We start from the raw sequence: 18,553 nt of genomic DNA on the forward strand, positions 1-18,553 counted from the left end.
CCCCGCACAGACAGCGCCCTCATTTTTTTCTTTCCCTCCTCCCCTCTGCTTTCTTTTGCACTCATTTTTTTCATTCCCTTCGCTCCCCTCTGCTTTCTTTCTCTCCATGCCGGCGCCCCTTCATCTTATTGTTCCCTGAGTTGGCATGTCCCTTCGTCTTCCTCTTCCACACTGCTGACCTGACGATGTTGTTACTGGCTTTACTATTAACATTCACTGAAAATGAGACTATAACCAAAACATGGGCTTTACTGTTTATTTCCTCACACAATGTTCAAGAGCAATGAAGCAATTGTTGTTATACGGCAAGGTTGAATTCTTTTTCGACCACTAAGCTCACTTCATACCTCTTGATTTTGGAAAGAAAGTTAGATTGAAACCAATCCCCCTTGTTGCTTGCTACTTCAATGACGAGAAATTTGCAACAATTTTGGGGGTGAAAAATCTGATAACACGTGTCAAGGGCATAAGGGTAAATTGAATTAGAAAAACTGAATATACCCAAAGTAAACAAAGGAATGAATTTTTGAATAGGTAAAAGATACAACAAAGTAAATCATTTATAATTATTTTTTGTTTGTGTGCGAAAATAGCACGGGTTCGGTGGATTTGCACTACCGTATGCGGATTTTGAAGTGGTAACCTACAAAAAAATACGTCAGCATTCTGATGCTGAAGTTAGTATTGAATTCGAGGTAAAATAAAGTAAAAAAGTAAGCAAATTTAATTAAACATTGAGAAATGGTGAAATAAAATTGGCGAAGAGTGCATGGATTCGTGATAATGTACTTAGTGAGAGCTTGAAACAGTGCTTAGCTAGTTAGAGAGTCGTCCCCGACCTGGAGGGACCAAACTTGTATTTATAGAGGAGTGCCCCCTTCTGCTGGGGGTTTATCTTTCTCCCGAGATTCTTGCAGAAATTGGTTTGTTGATTGGATAAGGGACAAGTTAGCCTTGTGCATTAGTAAGAGTCTCCTTCAAACTTGGGAGATTCTTCGCATGCAGAAAGTTCATTCTTGCTTACGCTGGCCTCCTAGAGCTGATGTGGCCTAAGGTAGCTGTTGGCGCTTGCGTTACTGGGATGTCACGTGGGAGAGTGGGCTGCCACGTGTGTGGGCCTTTTGGGTCGGATGTCTTATTGGGTTGTGACCCTGGATCGAATTTGGGGGTGTCTTGGTCCCCCATCCTCCTTCCTGCACTGCTTGGTTATTTGGGTTGTCTGGGCCTGCATGCTTTGGGTTAGGGGTTGGGCTATCCCAGGCATCCCTGTCGATTTTGGTTGGGCCGTCTTAGGCACACATAAAATGCTAGTCAATTTTTCTAGTACGAGAGGCATGATGATGGCCAATCGATGATGGCCAATCGATGATGCTCCGCATGAGCCAGATTTATGTAGTTCTGGACGGGCATTATATGCTACGACAAAAGCATTTTTTGTACCAAGATGATTAAAGGGTCTTCTGTACAAGAGCATGGGGTTAAGATACTGTCCTTTGTGAGAAGCTCAAGGACCTCAAGGGTGATCTTGAAAAAGAGACGTACATTGATGTGATCTTTCAATTTGTTCCTCCCTTCTTTAGCCCTTTTATCTTGGGGGAGGGACTATAGATAACAAAAGCCGGAGGGATGTAGTACTCCCTTATCAACTGTTATATTCCCATGACTTTGAGGACAGATGAGCCCTATTCCAAAGGCGAAGGAGAAGCCCCCTTTTCCTCTTCTCCAGGGGAAGCATCTTCTCACTCACTCCCTCATCTTCAAGATCAGTATCATCCTCGTCGATCAGCCGACAGACCGCCGTTGCCGCTTGGCAGAGACTCCTTCTCCGGCCTCGAGGGAAACTAGACGCAAACCGCTTGTCCCCCTTGAAGTAGCCTCTGAGGGATCATTGTCCGCGAACGTCTCGCCCATAAAATGGATCGACTCATCGTAAGAAGACATACTCTACACAACAAATACTTAGAAAAACTTTGAGGGAGGAATACAAGATACTTACAAAGCTCTTGATGGAAAACACTAGTGATGCCTCAAGAAAAAGGAAAGAAGAAGAAATAAGGAGGAGTTACATGTTTAAAGACGTGGGCGAAAAGTTGAAGGCACACTCCAATAATCGCCAGTGATAGGAGGGGCTCGTAACCATTCTTGCGCGTGGTGGAGGTAGTTGTCACCCCCTAGCAATCGAAAAGGCTAGGCCTAGGCCTAGCCATCATTACCTAACAAAGGCAGAAGCACGACACTTGAGTACATGCAATCAAAAGGACGCGTTAGGGCGGGAAAAAACAAACAGTGGAGGAAGTTGCTTTGAGGAACCCCCTCCAATTGACGGAAGGGCTTCTACTCTAAGGAGTGGGAGGCGTTCTTCCTCCTTAGAGTGGGGAAGATTGAATGATGGGTGTAACCCAGCGCATTTTGGCCCAAGAACAAGTTACAAAGCCCAAACACCACCCCCTTGGGCGAGACCACGACAATGGAGAAAGCCAACTGTGCACAGCCCAACGCGTTCAGCCCAAACACTCGTAGCTGGTCCACTCCTCATACTCGCATTAGTTCTTGAGGCCTGTGTGGCACACACCTGGATCCTCCACGTAGGCCCCTTTAGCTGACAAGGAGTGTGCGTGGCAAGAAGGTCCCCAAGAACTCGGACTCTAACACCCAGCAGACTCCATGCAGACTAGGAATCCCTCTCCGTCTCGGACTCTCGCCCTCACCTGCATCATGATCCTAACAGCATGATCCCTAAACAAACGGGATTTAATCAAGCTTTATCCTAACCAATTATGTCCGTTTCCCAAGAAGGTAGGGAGCCCCATTAGTTCCCTAGTTTAGGAAACCCTTCTATCAATAGGGATTCACCCCCAGACGGAGGGACACTTTCACGTTACAGAAAGTTGGCTAGTACCTTGCCACGCTTCTACTGCATTCATATACACGATTCATTCCTTTCTCCATCATCATATCTTATCATTTTAACGCCTTTCATTATTTCAAATTATTATTCTTTGAATCCAGTACTAACTTAAGCATCAGAGTGCTAATATTTTGTTTTGCAGGTTCTCTTTCTCAAAAGCTCTTGCTTTGTTAGCCCGAATTCGATATCAAGATCCAAGAACTTGGGCTTGTGCTGAAATTACACGCATCAATATCATAAATTAATAAATAATTAAATAATTAAAAAATATTCCATAATTTTTAATAAATATTTATAATTTTAAAATTTACAATTAAGTATACAGATCGAATGTGCAGAAGCATTTTAATGTATTTTGATATGATTTTAACTAAAATATATTTTCAATTTACATGAAAATGAACACCAATATTTCAAATTTTTTGAATTATAATGTTTATCTGGTATCTCATTGATAACTATAATAGCTAATATATAAAGTTAGAAGCTTAATAATTTCATGAAATACAATAATGTTAATGAATAGTTGTTCACGAATATATTATTATGATTAGAGACTTTGATATATATATATATAAATACATATATATATGTATTTTTAATTTTACACAGGCGCTTATTCTATCCAACTACGATTACATTACATAAATAAATAAGACCTTACTAAACAAACATTGATTTTATCCTATTACTATTACACTATATAAATAAATAATACCTTACTTAACAAAATAAATCCAAAAACGAAAGAAAATAAAAGGGATAATTTCACTTCATCTCAAATTTGATATAATTACACACAAATTTTATACGTTTTGAGAAATTATATCTAGCATCTTTGAAGTTTGCTTCCATTTAACAAATAAGTTCTCGATTAGTCAAAATTTACTGAATTTGCTGATATTAACAAAAAAATCAGAAAACAAATTTATATATACCTCTGATTGTCTTATTACTGATTTATTGCATGTTAAATAAATTTTTTTATGAAGAAGTTACACGTATACGTCTTCATGCGTTAATGCATGTAATGTGGTATATTTTCACTATTATAAGGGTAGTTTAGTCGGAAAAAAAGATTTGATGTACAATCAGTCCGTAATAAATCAATCGATGGTAAATATCAATTGTCATTTAGTTTTTTTGGTTACTATCAACAAATTCAATAAATTTTAATAAATGATTAAATTTATTTGTTAGATCAAAATGAATCTTAATTCAATGAATTTTAATAAATGAAAAAACGTATTTGTTAGATCAAAATAAACCTTCATAATACTAAATCTAATTTTTCAAATGATAAAGAGTTTATATTTAGTTATACTAAACTTATGACAGAGAATTTTAATTATCTCAAAATAATATGAGAGGGAATTGTAATTATTCAAAATAAAACGAAATTACTCATATAACAAAATTAGCCTCTCCCAAACCTCTTTTCATTTCTCCCTTGCTTGCAGCTGGCGCCTCCCAACAATTCACTATCCAAACAAACATCAATGGCTTGTAGAGTCCAATACTCGATACAGAACGGCCTCCGCCTCTTCTCGTCATCATCCCCCAACTTCCACACTTCTGTAAAATGCCAAAGAACAGGTTTAAGAAATTCAAAGTTTTTTCTTTCTAAAGGAAGCCTCAACTGCACTTGCAGGGCTTCATATGCTACGAATGCCGCGGACCCTTTTGTGCTGACCACTCCGCTTTACTACGTCAATGCCCCACCGCATATGGGCAGCGCCTACACCACCATTGCAGCTGATGCCATAGCCCGTTTTCAGGTATTACGAAACAAAGTTTGTTTCTAGGCAAGAAATTACAGATGGGTTTCGCGGAAATAAGAGACGTTAAAGGAAAATCGAGCGTGAGTGGAGGAGAATGCATCTCCTTAACGTTTTTGTGTATTTAATTTTTTCATATATTTACCCACACGTTGGGGGAGAACTGTTGTGTTCCCAGGAAATGTTTTTTTTGGAATTGCTTCCATTGCAATGCTATTGTGTTAGCTGATAATCCATAAAAATTAAACCAAGAAAGGACTTGATACGTTCTGAATTTTTGTCATTAGTTATGTTCAAACAATGGAGCGATGCAGAAGCAGTGGTGTTCAGGCATATCTTGACTACAGAGCAGACTTGTATGCTCGTGATATCTGCTTTCAGTCCTTGAGATTCTTCATGATTATTTTGTTATAGTTCCTACCATTTGCTGTAGTTCCCAACATGCAAACATTTATATTATTGCTCTTGTTACATATGTTGTTCTTAACTATGGTTTCCAGTTGCAGACATAGTGTTACGAGCACATTCTTAGTCAGGAGCTTGTTGGCATAATCTTGCTAAGTGGTTCTTTACTTAAAAAGGAAATGTCATTGTAGAATGTAATTGCATGCGCTTTATGTTTGGACTACAGAGGCTTCTGGGGAAAGAGGTTATATTTATAACAGGGACAGACGAGCATGGGGAGAAGATTGCTAGTGCTGCAGCTGCCAATGGTTCCAGTCCTAGTGAACATTGTGATATCATTTCTGAAGGTTACAGGGCTCTCTGGAAAGAGGTAGCCATTGTGTTTGTTTGATACTTTATAACATCTCTGGTTATATCTTTGGCATACCTTGTTGATTCATCTGGTTGGCAGTTAGACATATCGTATGACAAGTTCATTCGCACGACTGATCCCAATCATGAAGCCATTGTCAAGGAATTTTACTCTAAGGTTCTTGCCAAAGGTGATATTTACCGTGCTGACTATGAGGGACTATATTGTGTGAATTGTGAGGAATATAAGGTATTTCCTAGTCTATAGCAAGTTCTCATGGCTGTATTCCATTTTATCATTTATATTACCTATCTAATTTTACTGAAAAAGTTTTTCTCTGAAGAGAGCAAAAGGATATGCGCTGCATGCATGCTAAAGGAGATAATACAAACTAAGATACTTAAAAAGACATAAAATCATGTATTATGATTCTTCGCTGTTGAACTCAATTCATGTGTGGATTTGCATATAGAGGTGTGAGTAGATTGTTATCTTTCAGTATTTCAAATCAAAGGGTATTGATGACTCGGGTGACCATGCGTGGTAGTCAAAGGTCCTCTTGCCATTGTTTGCTAGTCATTTTGTTCTATATATTTGACCACTTGATCAATTATAGGATTGCAATTACATTGGCTGGAGCTACTCTGTTTGTAGTTGGGTTTAGGTGAAATTCTTGCATCCTAAGGAGAGAGAAAAAGAGGGGAGGGATTGGGTGGAGAAATGAAAGGAATCAGTAAGGGCAGATGACCGGGACATTTCATTACTTTAAGAACATTTTTGAGATGATTTGATTGTATTACATATGCACTGGGATAACATAGACTGTAGGGCTATTGGACATGTATTATATGCATTTGTGATCTAAGGAAAGCTATATATATATATGTACGTATATATGTACATGTGTATCTGCGTGTGCGAATTGGTCAAGAATTTTATTTTTGATAGCTGGTAATGCGCTGTTGCTTGAATTTCTCAATTGGTAGGATGAGAAGGAATTGTTGGACAACAATTGTTGCCCAGTGCACCTGAAGCCATGTCTGCTCAGGAAGGAAGACAATTATTTCTTTGCGCTATCAAAGTATCAAAAGCAATTAGAAGAGATTTTGATAGAGAATCCGGATTTCGTGCATCCTTCTTTTCGCTTGAATGAGGTTTTGTAACTCTTTATTTTTTTCAGCTTTTGATCTTTATGCTCTTGGTAATTACTTTTACATGTGACTTCTCTATAATCAGTTCTTTTAGAATTCTATTGACGCTTGCTTTTATAATGGGAACATGGAATCCATATTCATAATGGGCGCATAAATGAAGAAATTAGACATCAATTATTGGAAGGCATTAACAGGAAACAGCATATAGATCTTGTTTGAACTTATAAAACAAGTCCAGTTGATGGCTTCACTTTCTTTTGACACCCTTTTTCTAAACGAACTTTCCTAGGTGCAAGGCTGGGTCAAAAGTGGCCTGAGAGATTTCTCCATTTCTCGAGCATCAGTGAGCTGGGGCATTCCAGTGCCTAATGATACTAAGCAAACTATATACGTATGGTTTGATGCTTTATTGGGGTAATCTAATGCATCCTTGAGTGACTGCTTAACTATTATATATTTGTGATCTGGAGACCTTTTTCTGCCAAACAAGTTCTCTGCATTTGAATTTGCTTCCTTGTCATCCTAAATACTGCTCTACTTTGAGGCTTTCTTTTGCCATTCTATTCTCTTTATTTATTTTCCTCCTTCCCATTTTGTTGTCTTGTCAAACAGTTACATATCTGCTCTCTTGGAGGATAACAAACAGCCCAGCTTACAGACTGCCATTTCCTCTGGTTGGCCTGCATCACTGCACTTGATTGGGAAGGTAATGTTTTAGTTGGATGGTTCGTTGTAGCACTCATCTCTATGTTCTTTGGTATGAGTTAACAATTAGTAATATGAGGCCAACTCCAATAACCCTTTCAATCATCCAGAACTCGAAGGCTACGTCATTTGTATCACTAATAATTCTGAGAAACGCATCCTTACCAAGAGCTTAGAACAAGACTTCCTTTTTTCTTGTCTTAATAGAAATTATTCTAGGTAGTCTCATCAGTTGTGGGCCTTGTCCAACATGGTACAAAGTAAATTTATGGACCTTGTGTAGTTTTAAAAGTTTTTGGAGAAGTTAAGGAACTACATCTTGGAGAACCCTAATAGTCTAGTTTTGGGAAGAGCTCATATTTGTTAACTCATTTTCCCAAATAATATGCAGGACATATTACGGTTTCATGCAGTTTATTGGCCAGCAATGTTGATGTCAGCTGGGATAAGCCTTCCAAAGAAGGTCTTTGGTCATGGATTCTTGACAAAGGTATTAAAGTTAGATTCAAATGGAATTCCCTGTCTTCTGGAACTTTAATATTTCTTTCTGACATGTACTATGCCATCTAACACAGAGTCCATGCTATTTATTGACCATTTATCTTGAACTCAAAGATCGTACTCCCCTATTTGCTGTCTTTTCGTGGAATTAGAACTCATATGACTCAACATAGCTTGTGGTCAAACCACTTATCAAGAGCCTATGTAATTCAGATTTTCTTCTGTACAATATTGCTCTGTTCATAAGGATTCATTTTTAAGATGATCTTCCATAACAACTTTGCTGTAGTCTAAATTGACAATGAAGTACTTCTGTGTTGCTTCTTGTACATAGTCTCATTTGGATTATGTTTTGCTTCTATTCAGCTATGGCCATGTTCAATAAAATTTCAAGTATTTCCTTTACAAAGTAGTAGATATTGCACAAAATAAATTGTTAAGCATGCATCTGATATTTGTTTTGTGTTCATAATTTTTCATTAATGTCAAATTTTGTTAGCATGTCATGTTTATCTTTTTACCCCTGTTTTAATGTCAAATTTTTGTTTGCATGTTACGTTTATCTTTTTACCCTGTTTTAAAGTAGAGCAGTGCTTTTTATATACTAGGATGGCATGAAAATGGGGAAGTCGCTGGGAAATACCCTTGAACCTACTGAACTGGTCCACAGATTTGGACCTGATGCAGTCAGGTATTTCTTCCTTAAGGAGGTGGAGTTTGGTGGTGATGGGGACTACTCAGAGGACCGCTTCATCAATATTATTAATGCAAATCTTGCTAATACTATTGGTAAACTATCTTCCCCTATTACATGAGTACCTAATCGAGTTTACTGTCCTGTTTTGTTTTGACACTTTGTAGGCTATTGGGAATCTTACTCAAGCTGCATTTGGAAGTGTTTTTACAAATGAGCTTTAGCTGAGCCAAGTTGGATATTCATGCATTGCTTGTCTATCAGATAATTCCATGAATATGCGCATTTCTTTGTTACTTTTCTAAATTGACCAGCTGCAAACATCTTTTGTCTGAAAGAAAATATATGGACAATAATGGCGGGTTTAATAAATTGTTTCTTTGGGAGAACCAAGTGTTCTTCAATTTTTTGTGTGTAATGTTAAAAGAATCAGTTTTGTTTCCTTTTTTTTTTTTCCTTTTCTTGATAACTTTTGGTATTGATGAGAGAATTAGTAGAAGAAAAAAAAAGATGATTTGGATAATTGTGAAGGCTAAAGATTGTTCTACTTGAGCTCCATGGATAAAAAGTAGTGTAACTTGTTCTTTCTTTCTTAAATCACAGCTAGGAAAGAAATTTAAAGTTCTAAGAGAAAAATGGCGATAGTAATTAGATAAAGGGCATAGCAAGAAATTTAATGTGATACTACAGGGTTATTTTAGGGGGAAAAAAGTTATGAATCCATAGACTTGCTAAACTTCTATGCATAGCATAAGTATGTCAAGATTACAAAAACCATTAGTTGATCATAAAAAAGACAAATTAAGAGAAAAGGAAAAAGGGATGTTTGTGTTGGCATGTAACTGGGATAGCCTTATTCAATCCAGACTAGCAATCAAGAACATCTCCATTTATTTGCTGTTTGAACCAGAGTTCATGAATATCAACATCTGTATTGTCCTTCCATATTGGATGGCCTTACTCCATCAGATTTATATTTGCAGCAGTATAATCTTGACTTTCCTTCAGGTAATCTTCTTAATCGTACTCTTGGACTTTTGAGAAAGAATTGCCAATCAACTATTATGGTTGATTCAGCAATTGCAGCAGAAGGAAATGCATTCAAGGATATTGTTGGGAACCTGGTAAAGTTCACATACAAATTTAATCTTTGGTTATGGTTTGAGGAAATTGGTCGAGTGGTAGGAGGGGTAGTCAATAAAACTATAAATTATCTTTTAGTTTCCTTTTCCTTTTGAATTATACAGTACTGTTAAACTGCTTGATGTGTTTTCTTGTTCATATGGCCTGTTTCCTACATAATTGATTAGGGGTGTTTTGCTATGATAAAAAAGAGCTTATGAGTTCCAGATGCTTATTAGATAGTATTGATTTATAGAATGTCAGATGTGCACAGAAAAATATATAAAGTGGTTGCATAGAAAAATAAGTATTTAAAGCTTAATGTTATGTTTGCTAAACTGAGTGCCGAAAAAGTGCATGTGTCCATGTCTAAAGTGGATTTTGTAGCTTGTACTGGGGGGGAGGGGATGCGCTACGCTTTGCTACTTTGAATGGTCAGTGAAATGAGCTTTAAAGCTTGAAGTTGCTGCTAGAAATTTGATTATTAGGATCTTTATATGCTGCTGCTTGAGCTTCCGTAAAGCAAACGCAAGAGAAAACGTTTGTATAGGGGTTCAAATCTCTAGGAAAGTCAAAGCTTCTCTAGAGAGATCACAAATAATTATATGATGGTGGTGGTACAACGGCAATCCATCAAGCCAATCCTATCGACCCATCCAGACCGCCCAGATTATATGAGTTTGGATCCAACATGAATTAAATTGGTGTAAGTAGTGCGATTTATTGAATGGGTTTATTAACTTCGTATATCATTAAGAAATTTAAAATCCAAGAAATCTTTGCCAAAAGAATTGGATTTACTAGCTCTTTGCATGGAGCTCTTTATGCTACACTTTTACTGCTACAAGTATTACTATTACATATTGTAATTTTAACATTATTTCTCTCAAGTATACACTCCCTCCAAATATTAAATGTTCAATTATAGGTTGATACGAGCTTAGATGCAAGTTGAAAGGTTAGTTTGCGCTTAAAATAGTGGTAGAGAATTAGTGGTTTCACAATATCACTTCAAGTGAGAGGACTGCTATTTGAAAGATCTGCATTTTAGGGAAAGCAATATTGTTTGTGAATGTCCCAGAAAATAGAAAGGAGCATAGGGTCTTGGATAACTGTTTTTGTCCTTTATTTTAGTTTTGCCATGTTGTATCCAACTTAATCGAGCCAAGTATATTGTTAGGGAAAATGAGCTGTAAACAAATTAGGAAGATTGATCTGAAAATCCTTAAATTGAGGGAGTTGATTAGATAGTTTCAGAGTTAGGAGTTATTTAGTCTCTTTTCCTTTCAAGACTTCATGTGGTAAATATAGTAAGTTCATGTACTATGATAGGGCTAATCCTTCGGATATCAGAAATGTAAGAGTTTAAGATCTAATAGCTTGATTCGGGGGATCATGTTGGACTTACACTTGTATATGATATTTAGTGCCCTCTTGTACTTCAAAATACATGAGAAATAAGAAGATTTTCTTCTTTCATATCGAATTGCATACTTAAGATTACATTTTATACACTTGGTATGGACATGTTAAATGAAATATAAGGATAACACACTAATTTACTCAGAAGCTACAAATTGCTGGACAAAGGGAGATAAGCGTGGAAAGAGCCATTTGAGTTGTTTGACGTAGTTCTTATTTGGTATATCCCAATGGGTTAACAATAAAATGGATTACTAAATTGACTGAAATTATAAGATTGATGCATTTATCCATCCCATTGATAGCCACCTGTTTAGATCCATCCACCTAAATGACAAATTAACCTGTGTGGTGGCCACTACCATTTCATTTTCTCGATATAGTTCTTCTTCGTTCTGATGGGTCCTATTGCTTAGACTAATTGGCAGGGTTTAACCTTTGGTCACTCCATTACAGGTTGACAAAGCCAGGCAGCACTATGAGAACCTTGAACTGTCATCAGCTTGTGAGGCTGTGCTAGAGATTGGTAATGCAGGGAATGTATATATTGATGAAAAAGCACCATGGTCTCTTTTTAAGCAAGGGGAGTCTGGTTTTGAAACTGCATCAAAGGTTTCTTTTCCATTCTGCTTATTTTATCTTTCATAGCATACAGAAACATGAAATGTTTGCATTGGGTGGCAGTTGGTTCTTCCCACCTTGCCTACATATCCAAACATATATGGCATGATATGGGAATGTGTATATAAAATTTTTTTTGCCTGAGGTGAGAGATAGAAAAGTTCCACCTAATTTGATTCCCTTAAGAGGGTGTTTGGCTAAGCTTATGAGCTTGTGAAAACATCGTAAAAGATGTTTGAAAGAGATTATAACCTCTTGAATACGATTTGGCAAGTTTTTTGTTAAAAAAGAGCTTACGAGATCCTATTTTCTTTAAACTTCTTATAAGCTCTATATGATTAATATTACACAAGACAAAAATATCCTCATTATTTTGGCTATAGTTCAATTTCAACCTTCACATATTTCACCCTATTTTTGAATGAATGAAGGATTCTCTCTCTCCAGCCCTAATCTTTATGATGCTTAACGTTGTATGAAAATCTAATATTATATTACATTTGCATTCATTCTCGTGTCAAATCTTTCATTTTTGTAACAAAAGGGATTAACTGTTAAAATTTGATTTTCATATTTTTACAAAAGTACTTTAAAAAGACTATATATAAAAAAATAGCTACTTACCTTATCTTGATGTTATCATGTTTTTTTTTGTCATTTTATCAATAAAAGGAACTTATTACGCCAAACACCCGGACATATCTTGTTAGATGTGACAACTTTTATTAGCTTTAATGTTTTATTTTATTCAAACCTTTGGGATTTTATTTTTTTAAGTAAGATCTAACATCTTATGAGATGTAGGAATTTATACATGTATTAAATAAGCTTAGCCAAACCCCCTCTAAGTCAAAAAGTTTAGAGCATACCTGAGTCCAGTACATATACATTTCATCTATCTTTAATTTTCTCTAGACATGTGTAAAAGGTGTATATTTATGCATGAATGTAAGAAGCTTTTACTGTATCTTTTTGCTATAAAAAGCAAAATGAAAAAAAGATGATAACCTAGTTTCTTTGTTCATTGAATAGGACTTAGTGATTGTGTTGGAAGCAATAAGAATTGTAGCAATTGCCTTATCTCCAATCACGCCAAGTTTATCTTTGAGAATATACACCCAGCTCGGCTACTCCGAGGACCAGTTCAATGCTGTCTCCTGGGTCTGGCTCTCTCTCTCTCTCTCCCCTCTGCCTGCATTATGCAAACGTGCAAGCTGCTTATTTGTTTCCTGTATGTTTAACACTACTGGCACAAGCCTTTAATAATACTCTAATGATTGTTGCAGAGTGAAACCAGGTGGGGTGGGCTAAAGCCCGGGCACATCACTGCTCAGCCAAAACCTGTTTTCGCTAGAATTGAGCTTGAAACTGACTTAAACAATGCCACTTCAGAAACTAAGAAAGCCAGTAAGAAAAAGGAGAGGCAGAAGACGGAGAAGGTAGTCGAAGCCTAAGAATTCTGTTGTCCTCAGGATAGGCTTAAAAAATCTAACACACTTCTTGTAAAAAGTTAAACTGTGAATGTGTTACATGGTTCAATCTTTATATGCTTCTTGAGCAACGTTCAATTCATCTGATGTTGAGCAAATTTTGTTATAACTACATTACTGTCCAAGCTTTGGAGAAAGCTAAAACTGTAAGGAATAAGAAATGACGTGTTGATGATATTTATTGTAGTTTGCACCCACCAGGAGTTACTGAAAATACCATGTTCACAAACACCAAAATTTTCATCTTTTAGTCCTTGTGGGCACTTAAAAACTAAGAGGCTGTTTCGGTTGTAATTATAAGATCTTGAGAACATATAAATATATTTAAGAGCTTCTAAGGTCAATGTTATAAGAATGTATCACGGGATGATAAATCAATTTTCTTTTAGGATATTTTTACAATTTCCCACCTAAAGTTTTGGTCTAATTAACATGCATCCCTTTACATTGAAAAAACGGAAAAATATATTTTGCTATTTGGATTATACACATTTTTATACTTTACCACATAAGTAATTTTTGTAGCGCTTTGTTGTCTCTACCGAAGAAGATTAAACAATACCATTCTGGCGTTATTGAATGAAACATTCCATCGCGATTCCTACAATATGTTAGGGACACAATGTTTTGCATTCCGCATTTTGTGAAATGTTTATTTTGTTGCTCAGCTTAAGACATTATAAATGAAATTACAAGAAAAATTGGTAAAATTTGAACAAAATTTCTTAGCATAGATATAAATGAGAATTAATTAGATCACTTGTCATAGTGAAGTAGATTAAAAAGATAAATGAAAATCAATTAAATGGATTGTCGTGTAAAGTAAATATTATAAAAAGTAAAATATGTTAGATGACAGATGAGAATTAATTAAATTATTTGTCCCATAAAGTAAAAAGTTTTTGTAGTAATATATTTTACTTATCATAAGTTAATAAATGCTTAGCTAACTATACATAATATTCATACAAATTTTAATAAATATTTATAATTTACATCTAGAAAATTTAGCACACATTGAATGTGCAAAGGGTGCTAGTACTATTAATAAAGCATGATAATGGTTTTGGTCTGTTTACATTTTATTTTACTAAAATACTCTTTTCAATTTATATATAAAGTAACTACTCCATGCGGTGGAAGCTAACAACAATTAACAGAGATAAAATTGTTTTAAAAACAAAAACTTTAATTGATTCTAAAAGCATATTTGATATGCGCATAAATAAAAATAATTGATAAATAATTCATTAAAAACATCGTTATTTATGGAATAAACAAGTTTAAGTTGCCTTTCAAATGTTGCATAGGGGTAAAATTATCCGAAAATCTGCCAAAGGACTAAAAGTAAGCAATTTTGTAAGTTACTGGACCTAAACAAAAATGGATTATCGGACTAAAATTAAAATTAAGCATACTTACCGGACTAAAATAATACTTTTTCCTTTTTTTTTATATTTTCCACACAAGGCGAGTGTGCTAATTACTAGTTATTAATAATTGAGCACACTCAATTGTGCAAAATATATACAAAAATAGTACTTATATTTTTAATTATATTTACATATTCATGAATATAAAAATACATTTAAAATGAATGTATATTTTTAATTGAATGGTATAATAGTATGAGATAATTATTTTATGCATAAATTGAGAAGGGTATTTGTGTAAACTAAATATATAAACACACCAAAAGCCTCTCTTCATGTTTCATTAATTGTACAGATATATCTTGAATCAAAATTTAAAATTAAAAAAAAAATAGTAGATTAATTCATTTAAAAACGAATCTTTATATTTAAAAAGTTCATTAATATAATTTTGAATTCAAATAATTCATTTCATCAACTTTTTATACCAAAAAAAAAATCGATTAATGACTTTATCTATATTTATGGACCAGAAAAACTATTGGCATTCTTCATTTATGAATTCTTTACTTATTTATATTCAATTTTACTGTTCATATTCTTTTAACTATAACAATTTATTTTTAGTAAAACTTTAACAAAATTTAACTTTTGAAATTTCAGATTTTTAATCTTTGTTTAGTTATTAAATTAAAAAAATAGAATTTTTCTTATTAGTATAGTTTGTATTCTAAATATTAAAGGAAGTATGTTTTCTACAACCTTTGGTTTTATTAAATAACAAATTATTAATGATAAAGATCACAACTTAGTTTTAGCTACTTGATGAAAAATTTTGGAGAAAAGTATATTTTATGGAAATTTTTGGAGAATAAATCGCATTAACAGAGGCAACTTTAATTACACGATGGTAAAAAACAATTAATATCAGAATTACAAAATATACTCCCAAAATACAAGCAAATATTGCCAATATCTGTTCATAGTTAACTACCAACATGAGACTTGTAGAAGTGGGGGAATGTATCAGCTGAGAGCACGAGGATTTGGCCATAAATTACATGAATACTTCTGCCCTTCCTTCCACAAATTGATAAAAGAAAACCACTTCAAAACAAACTCATAAAATCAAAGTACTAAATCCCATCCTTATTTATACACATTCTTGATTCAGAAATATTTTGAGGGCCAGACCAACTTAGTGGTGCACCTCATCCCAAGCACCACCTCTCATCTCCATAGCTGAACTGCTACATAGTTGAATGATCACGGGATATATTTCTCGGCCCTCATCACATCAATCCAATACAATATCGAATCCAAAACATGGTACCTAGTCTTGAATCCCATCAGATCAGCCTTCTGTCTAGTAGCCAACATCTTCATAGGACATCGGAACAAAATATCAAGAAAGTCCCAGTTAGCCAATTCTTCCATCTCAGTGCGCACGAGCCCCTCCTTTGCGACTATTTCTTTCCAAACCCCTCCTTTGTCAGCCATGGCAGATGAAAACATCAAATCCCCACAAAACGTGCACTTCTCTAGCCCGTCCACCCCAAGCTTAGCACCGATAGCCGGCCAGATCTCCTTCCATGAATAAGGTTCACCATTTACCGCATTGAAAACTTGCCCACTACCAGGTCGCTGCACGGCTGGATCATCACTAGTAGCAGCCCAAACGTGTTGCTCGGCCACAAGACGTGCATCAGAGGCGTCGATGCACATTTCTTCCCAGCATCCTTTAGTGCCCCCGAAAAGAAACGGGAGGTTCAGATACTTACAGATAGTTCCATATACACATATGCTGCCAATGAAATTGTACAAAGTAGCCCGAGAGCAACCCATGATCAGTCCAGGCCTGTGAATCGTCCAAGCCACCTTATGACTCGGCAGTCTATCTTGCAGCAAGTCTTCAAGGGCGTAATAAAAGTTATACCCCGTAGCCACCCTTGGGGATTTCTCTTCATAGTGGCCGACTTCTTTGCCAAGAGAATTACCTTGCAACGAGACGTAATGCTTAGTCCCAGTCTGGAGAGAAACGTGCCTTAGCGCCTTGGCGTTTGGGAGGACGGCATTAAGGACGTTAGCCATCATGGCCTTATTCTGCTCGTAACACTCAGAGCTATCCAGAGGAAACTGGCTAGCCCAAGTGACCCAGAATATGTGGGTTATGTCCTCTAATAGAGACGGGAGCTTTGCCTGTGTTTCCAAAGGGCTAAGGAGGTCGCACGAAATGAAATGGTAGCCAGGACGCTGCCGTACCATCTCGATGTTGTCTGGCCGGCGAGCAATACCATAAACCTTCCATTTACGTGTCGCAAGAAGCATTCTTGCGAGTTCCTTCCCCACCAGCCCAGTCACTCCAAAGATGGCTGCTACACATGTGTATTTTGTATCTTCTAGAGCCATAGTTTCTTGATTGATTAGCACAATGAATGTAAATAATAGAAAGAATCGATGATACCATTTATAGCAAACAGCCTAATAATTCACACGAATGAGCACTTTTAAGCAATCTCCTTATTTATAGGAAAGAATTCTGGCTTTCTCCTTAAGCATTTCAGCGTATCTAGAAGCTAAAGCTAGGTAAGAGGAACGTTTCGGTATGGTAGAAAGCATTATATAACTATCTTTGACTATGACATCAAGTTGGCGATATGTAAGGAACTACTTGCGGCGTGAAAGCATTGATGGATGGCTCATAGGCCGGCACATAGGAGCACGTTGGCGATATGTAAGCAACTAGTTGCGGCGTGAAAGCATTGATGGATGGCTCATAGGCCGGCACATAGGAACACCAGCCGTAATCTTGTTGGCATTTCATTTGGAAGGAATTCTACTAGAATTTTTTATGTAATTAGTACCAGAGCACATGTATGAGGATGTAAGGACAGCCTGCCCATCATTTCAGTTGATTAAACAATAACATTAACTTAATTAATTTTGCACTGGGATATTTATTACTCTTGTTCCATCAAAGCTTGGACCGTGGGCCGCGGGCAAGTTGAACCCAAAAGGACTAATAAAATTGGGATAAAGAATACTTTAGTCCTTTATCATTGTCACGGATTAATTTTGGTCTTCTAACTTTGTCAATATTAGATTTAGTCCTTTATCTTTCAATTTGGCGTAAATCAGGTCCTTCAGCCTGTTTTATGACCATTTTTCCCTTTCAAAGGAATTAGCTAGATAATCTATTTTCATGCTCTTAAAACGGCCCAACATGCTTCCGAAATAAATTAAGACCATATAAATTCATACCTTGCTTTGACCGTTCGATTTTCGGGTATTCCAAGTCCTTGGTTTTACGAACTTCTTCCAACCACACTATCGCAACACCGCAGGATCTTGGCTCCTTCAGTAACAAAACAGCACAACCCTATTTCGTTTCCTATCTTAGGGTGTAAAAGGGACTCCAATATAGGGCATTAATAGAATTTTGGACAAACAGGTCGAACAGAAGCCTAACTTTTAGTGAAGAAATATAGAGAATATTACATAGATATTATTCCTCCGTTGGAGGAAACAATTATTTAGCCTCTCATGATGTAGAGGACTTGACTTGTTGGGGAAACCCCCATAAACTGAAAATTTAAAGTACTACAGAAGATTGAAAACTACTTAAAACTCTAATACTTTGAAGAGTAGGAGAAGTTTTCTGATGTCCCCCTTCTGCTTCATTACATCTTTATTTATAGGTGTCCACGGATTTGAAATTCGGACTCCAAACTTGTTTTGTGATGACGTCATTGCCTTCGTCATCGCCTTGTGATTTCCAACTGTCGGTCATAATGGTTTGTCGGTTACATGATTTCCAGCTGTCGGTCATAATGGTTTGTCGGTCACATGATTTCCAACTGGCTGCTTTGCTGACTGTTGGCTTTTGTTGTTTTCTGCCGACAGTCTTATCCTCTCGATTTTTTACATCGTTTAATTTTTATTTCTTTTGATAAAAATTTTTCTCTTTCCCTTGTCTTGGTCCGATTCGGGTTTGTTTTTTGTGACCCGAATCTTTATTCCGGACAGGG

At 36.1% G+C, this 18,553-nt stretch overlaps 2 protein-coding genes across 3 annotated transcripts; one reads left to right on the plus strand and one right to left on the minus strand.

The window, feature by feature from the left end:
• The first annotated feature begins 4,335 nt into the window (after positions 1-4,335).
• OVA1 (methionyl-tRNA synthetase / methionine-tRNA ligase / MetRS (cpMetRS)) lies at positions 4,336-13,329 on the plus strand. 2 transcript variants are annotated; one of them, XM_011082560.3, is made up of 12 exons: positions 4,341-4,686; positions 5,318-5,461; positions 5,543-5,692; positions 6,430-6,597; positions 6,887-7,011; positions 7,210-7,303; positions 7,694-7,792; positions 8,412-8,592; positions 9,506-9,621; positions 11,498-11,653; positions 12,695-12,823; positions 12,949-13,329. In XM_011082560.3, the coding sequence occupies exons 1-12, from the start codon at positions 4,408-4,410 to the stop codon at positions 13,114-13,116; spliced, it is 1,809 nt and encodes a 602-aa protein (XP_011080862.1). In that variant the 5' UTR covers positions 4,341-4,407; the 3' UTR covers positions 13,117-13,329. The 2 variants fall into 2 exon arrangements, with proteins under 2 accessions (XP_020549954.1, XP_011080862.1); XM_020694295.2 differs by lacking the exon at positions 12,695-12,823 and having other exon boundaries at positions 4,336-4,686.
• Positions 13,330-15,401: 2,072 nt separating this feature from the next.
• On the minus strand, positions 15,402-17,094 carry LOC105164016 (NAD(P)-binding Rossmann-fold superfamily protein). The gene has a single exon (XM_011082559.3). The coding sequence runs from the start codon at positions 16,932-16,934 to the stop codon at positions 15,792-15,794; it is 1,143 nt and encodes a 380-aa protein (XP_011080861.1). The 5' UTR covers positions 16,935-17,094; the 3' UTR covers positions 15,402-15,791.
• Positions 17,095-18,553: the final 1,459 nt, after the last annotated feature.

Source organism: Sesamum indicum, linkage group LG6, assembly GCF_026168435.1.
Source record: "Sesamum indicum cultivar Baizhima isolate 11 linkage group LG6, ASM2616843v1, whole genome shotgun sequence".
In the NCBI taxonomy this organism is placed as follows: Eukaryota; Viridiplantae; Streptophyta; class Magnoliopsida; order Lamiales; family Pedaliaceae; genus Sesamum; species Sesamum indicum.

Coding starts and splice junctions, on each gene's coding strand:
- OVA1 (XM_011082560.3), top strand. CDS start 4,408: ATGGCTTGTAGAGTCCAATACTCGATACAGAACGGCCTCCGCCTCTTC. Junction 7,012..7,209: donor TGGTTTGATGCTTTATTGGG/GTAATCTAATGC, acceptor CTTGTCAAACAG/TTACATATCTGCTCTCTTGG. Junction 8,593..9,505: donor AAATCTTGCTAATACTATTG/GTAAACTATCTT, acceptor ACTTTCCTTCAG/GTAATCTTCTTAATCGTACT.
- LOC105164016 (XM_011082559.3), bottom strand. CDS start 16,934: ATGGCTCTAGAAGATACAAAATACACATGTGTAGCAGCCATCTTTGGA.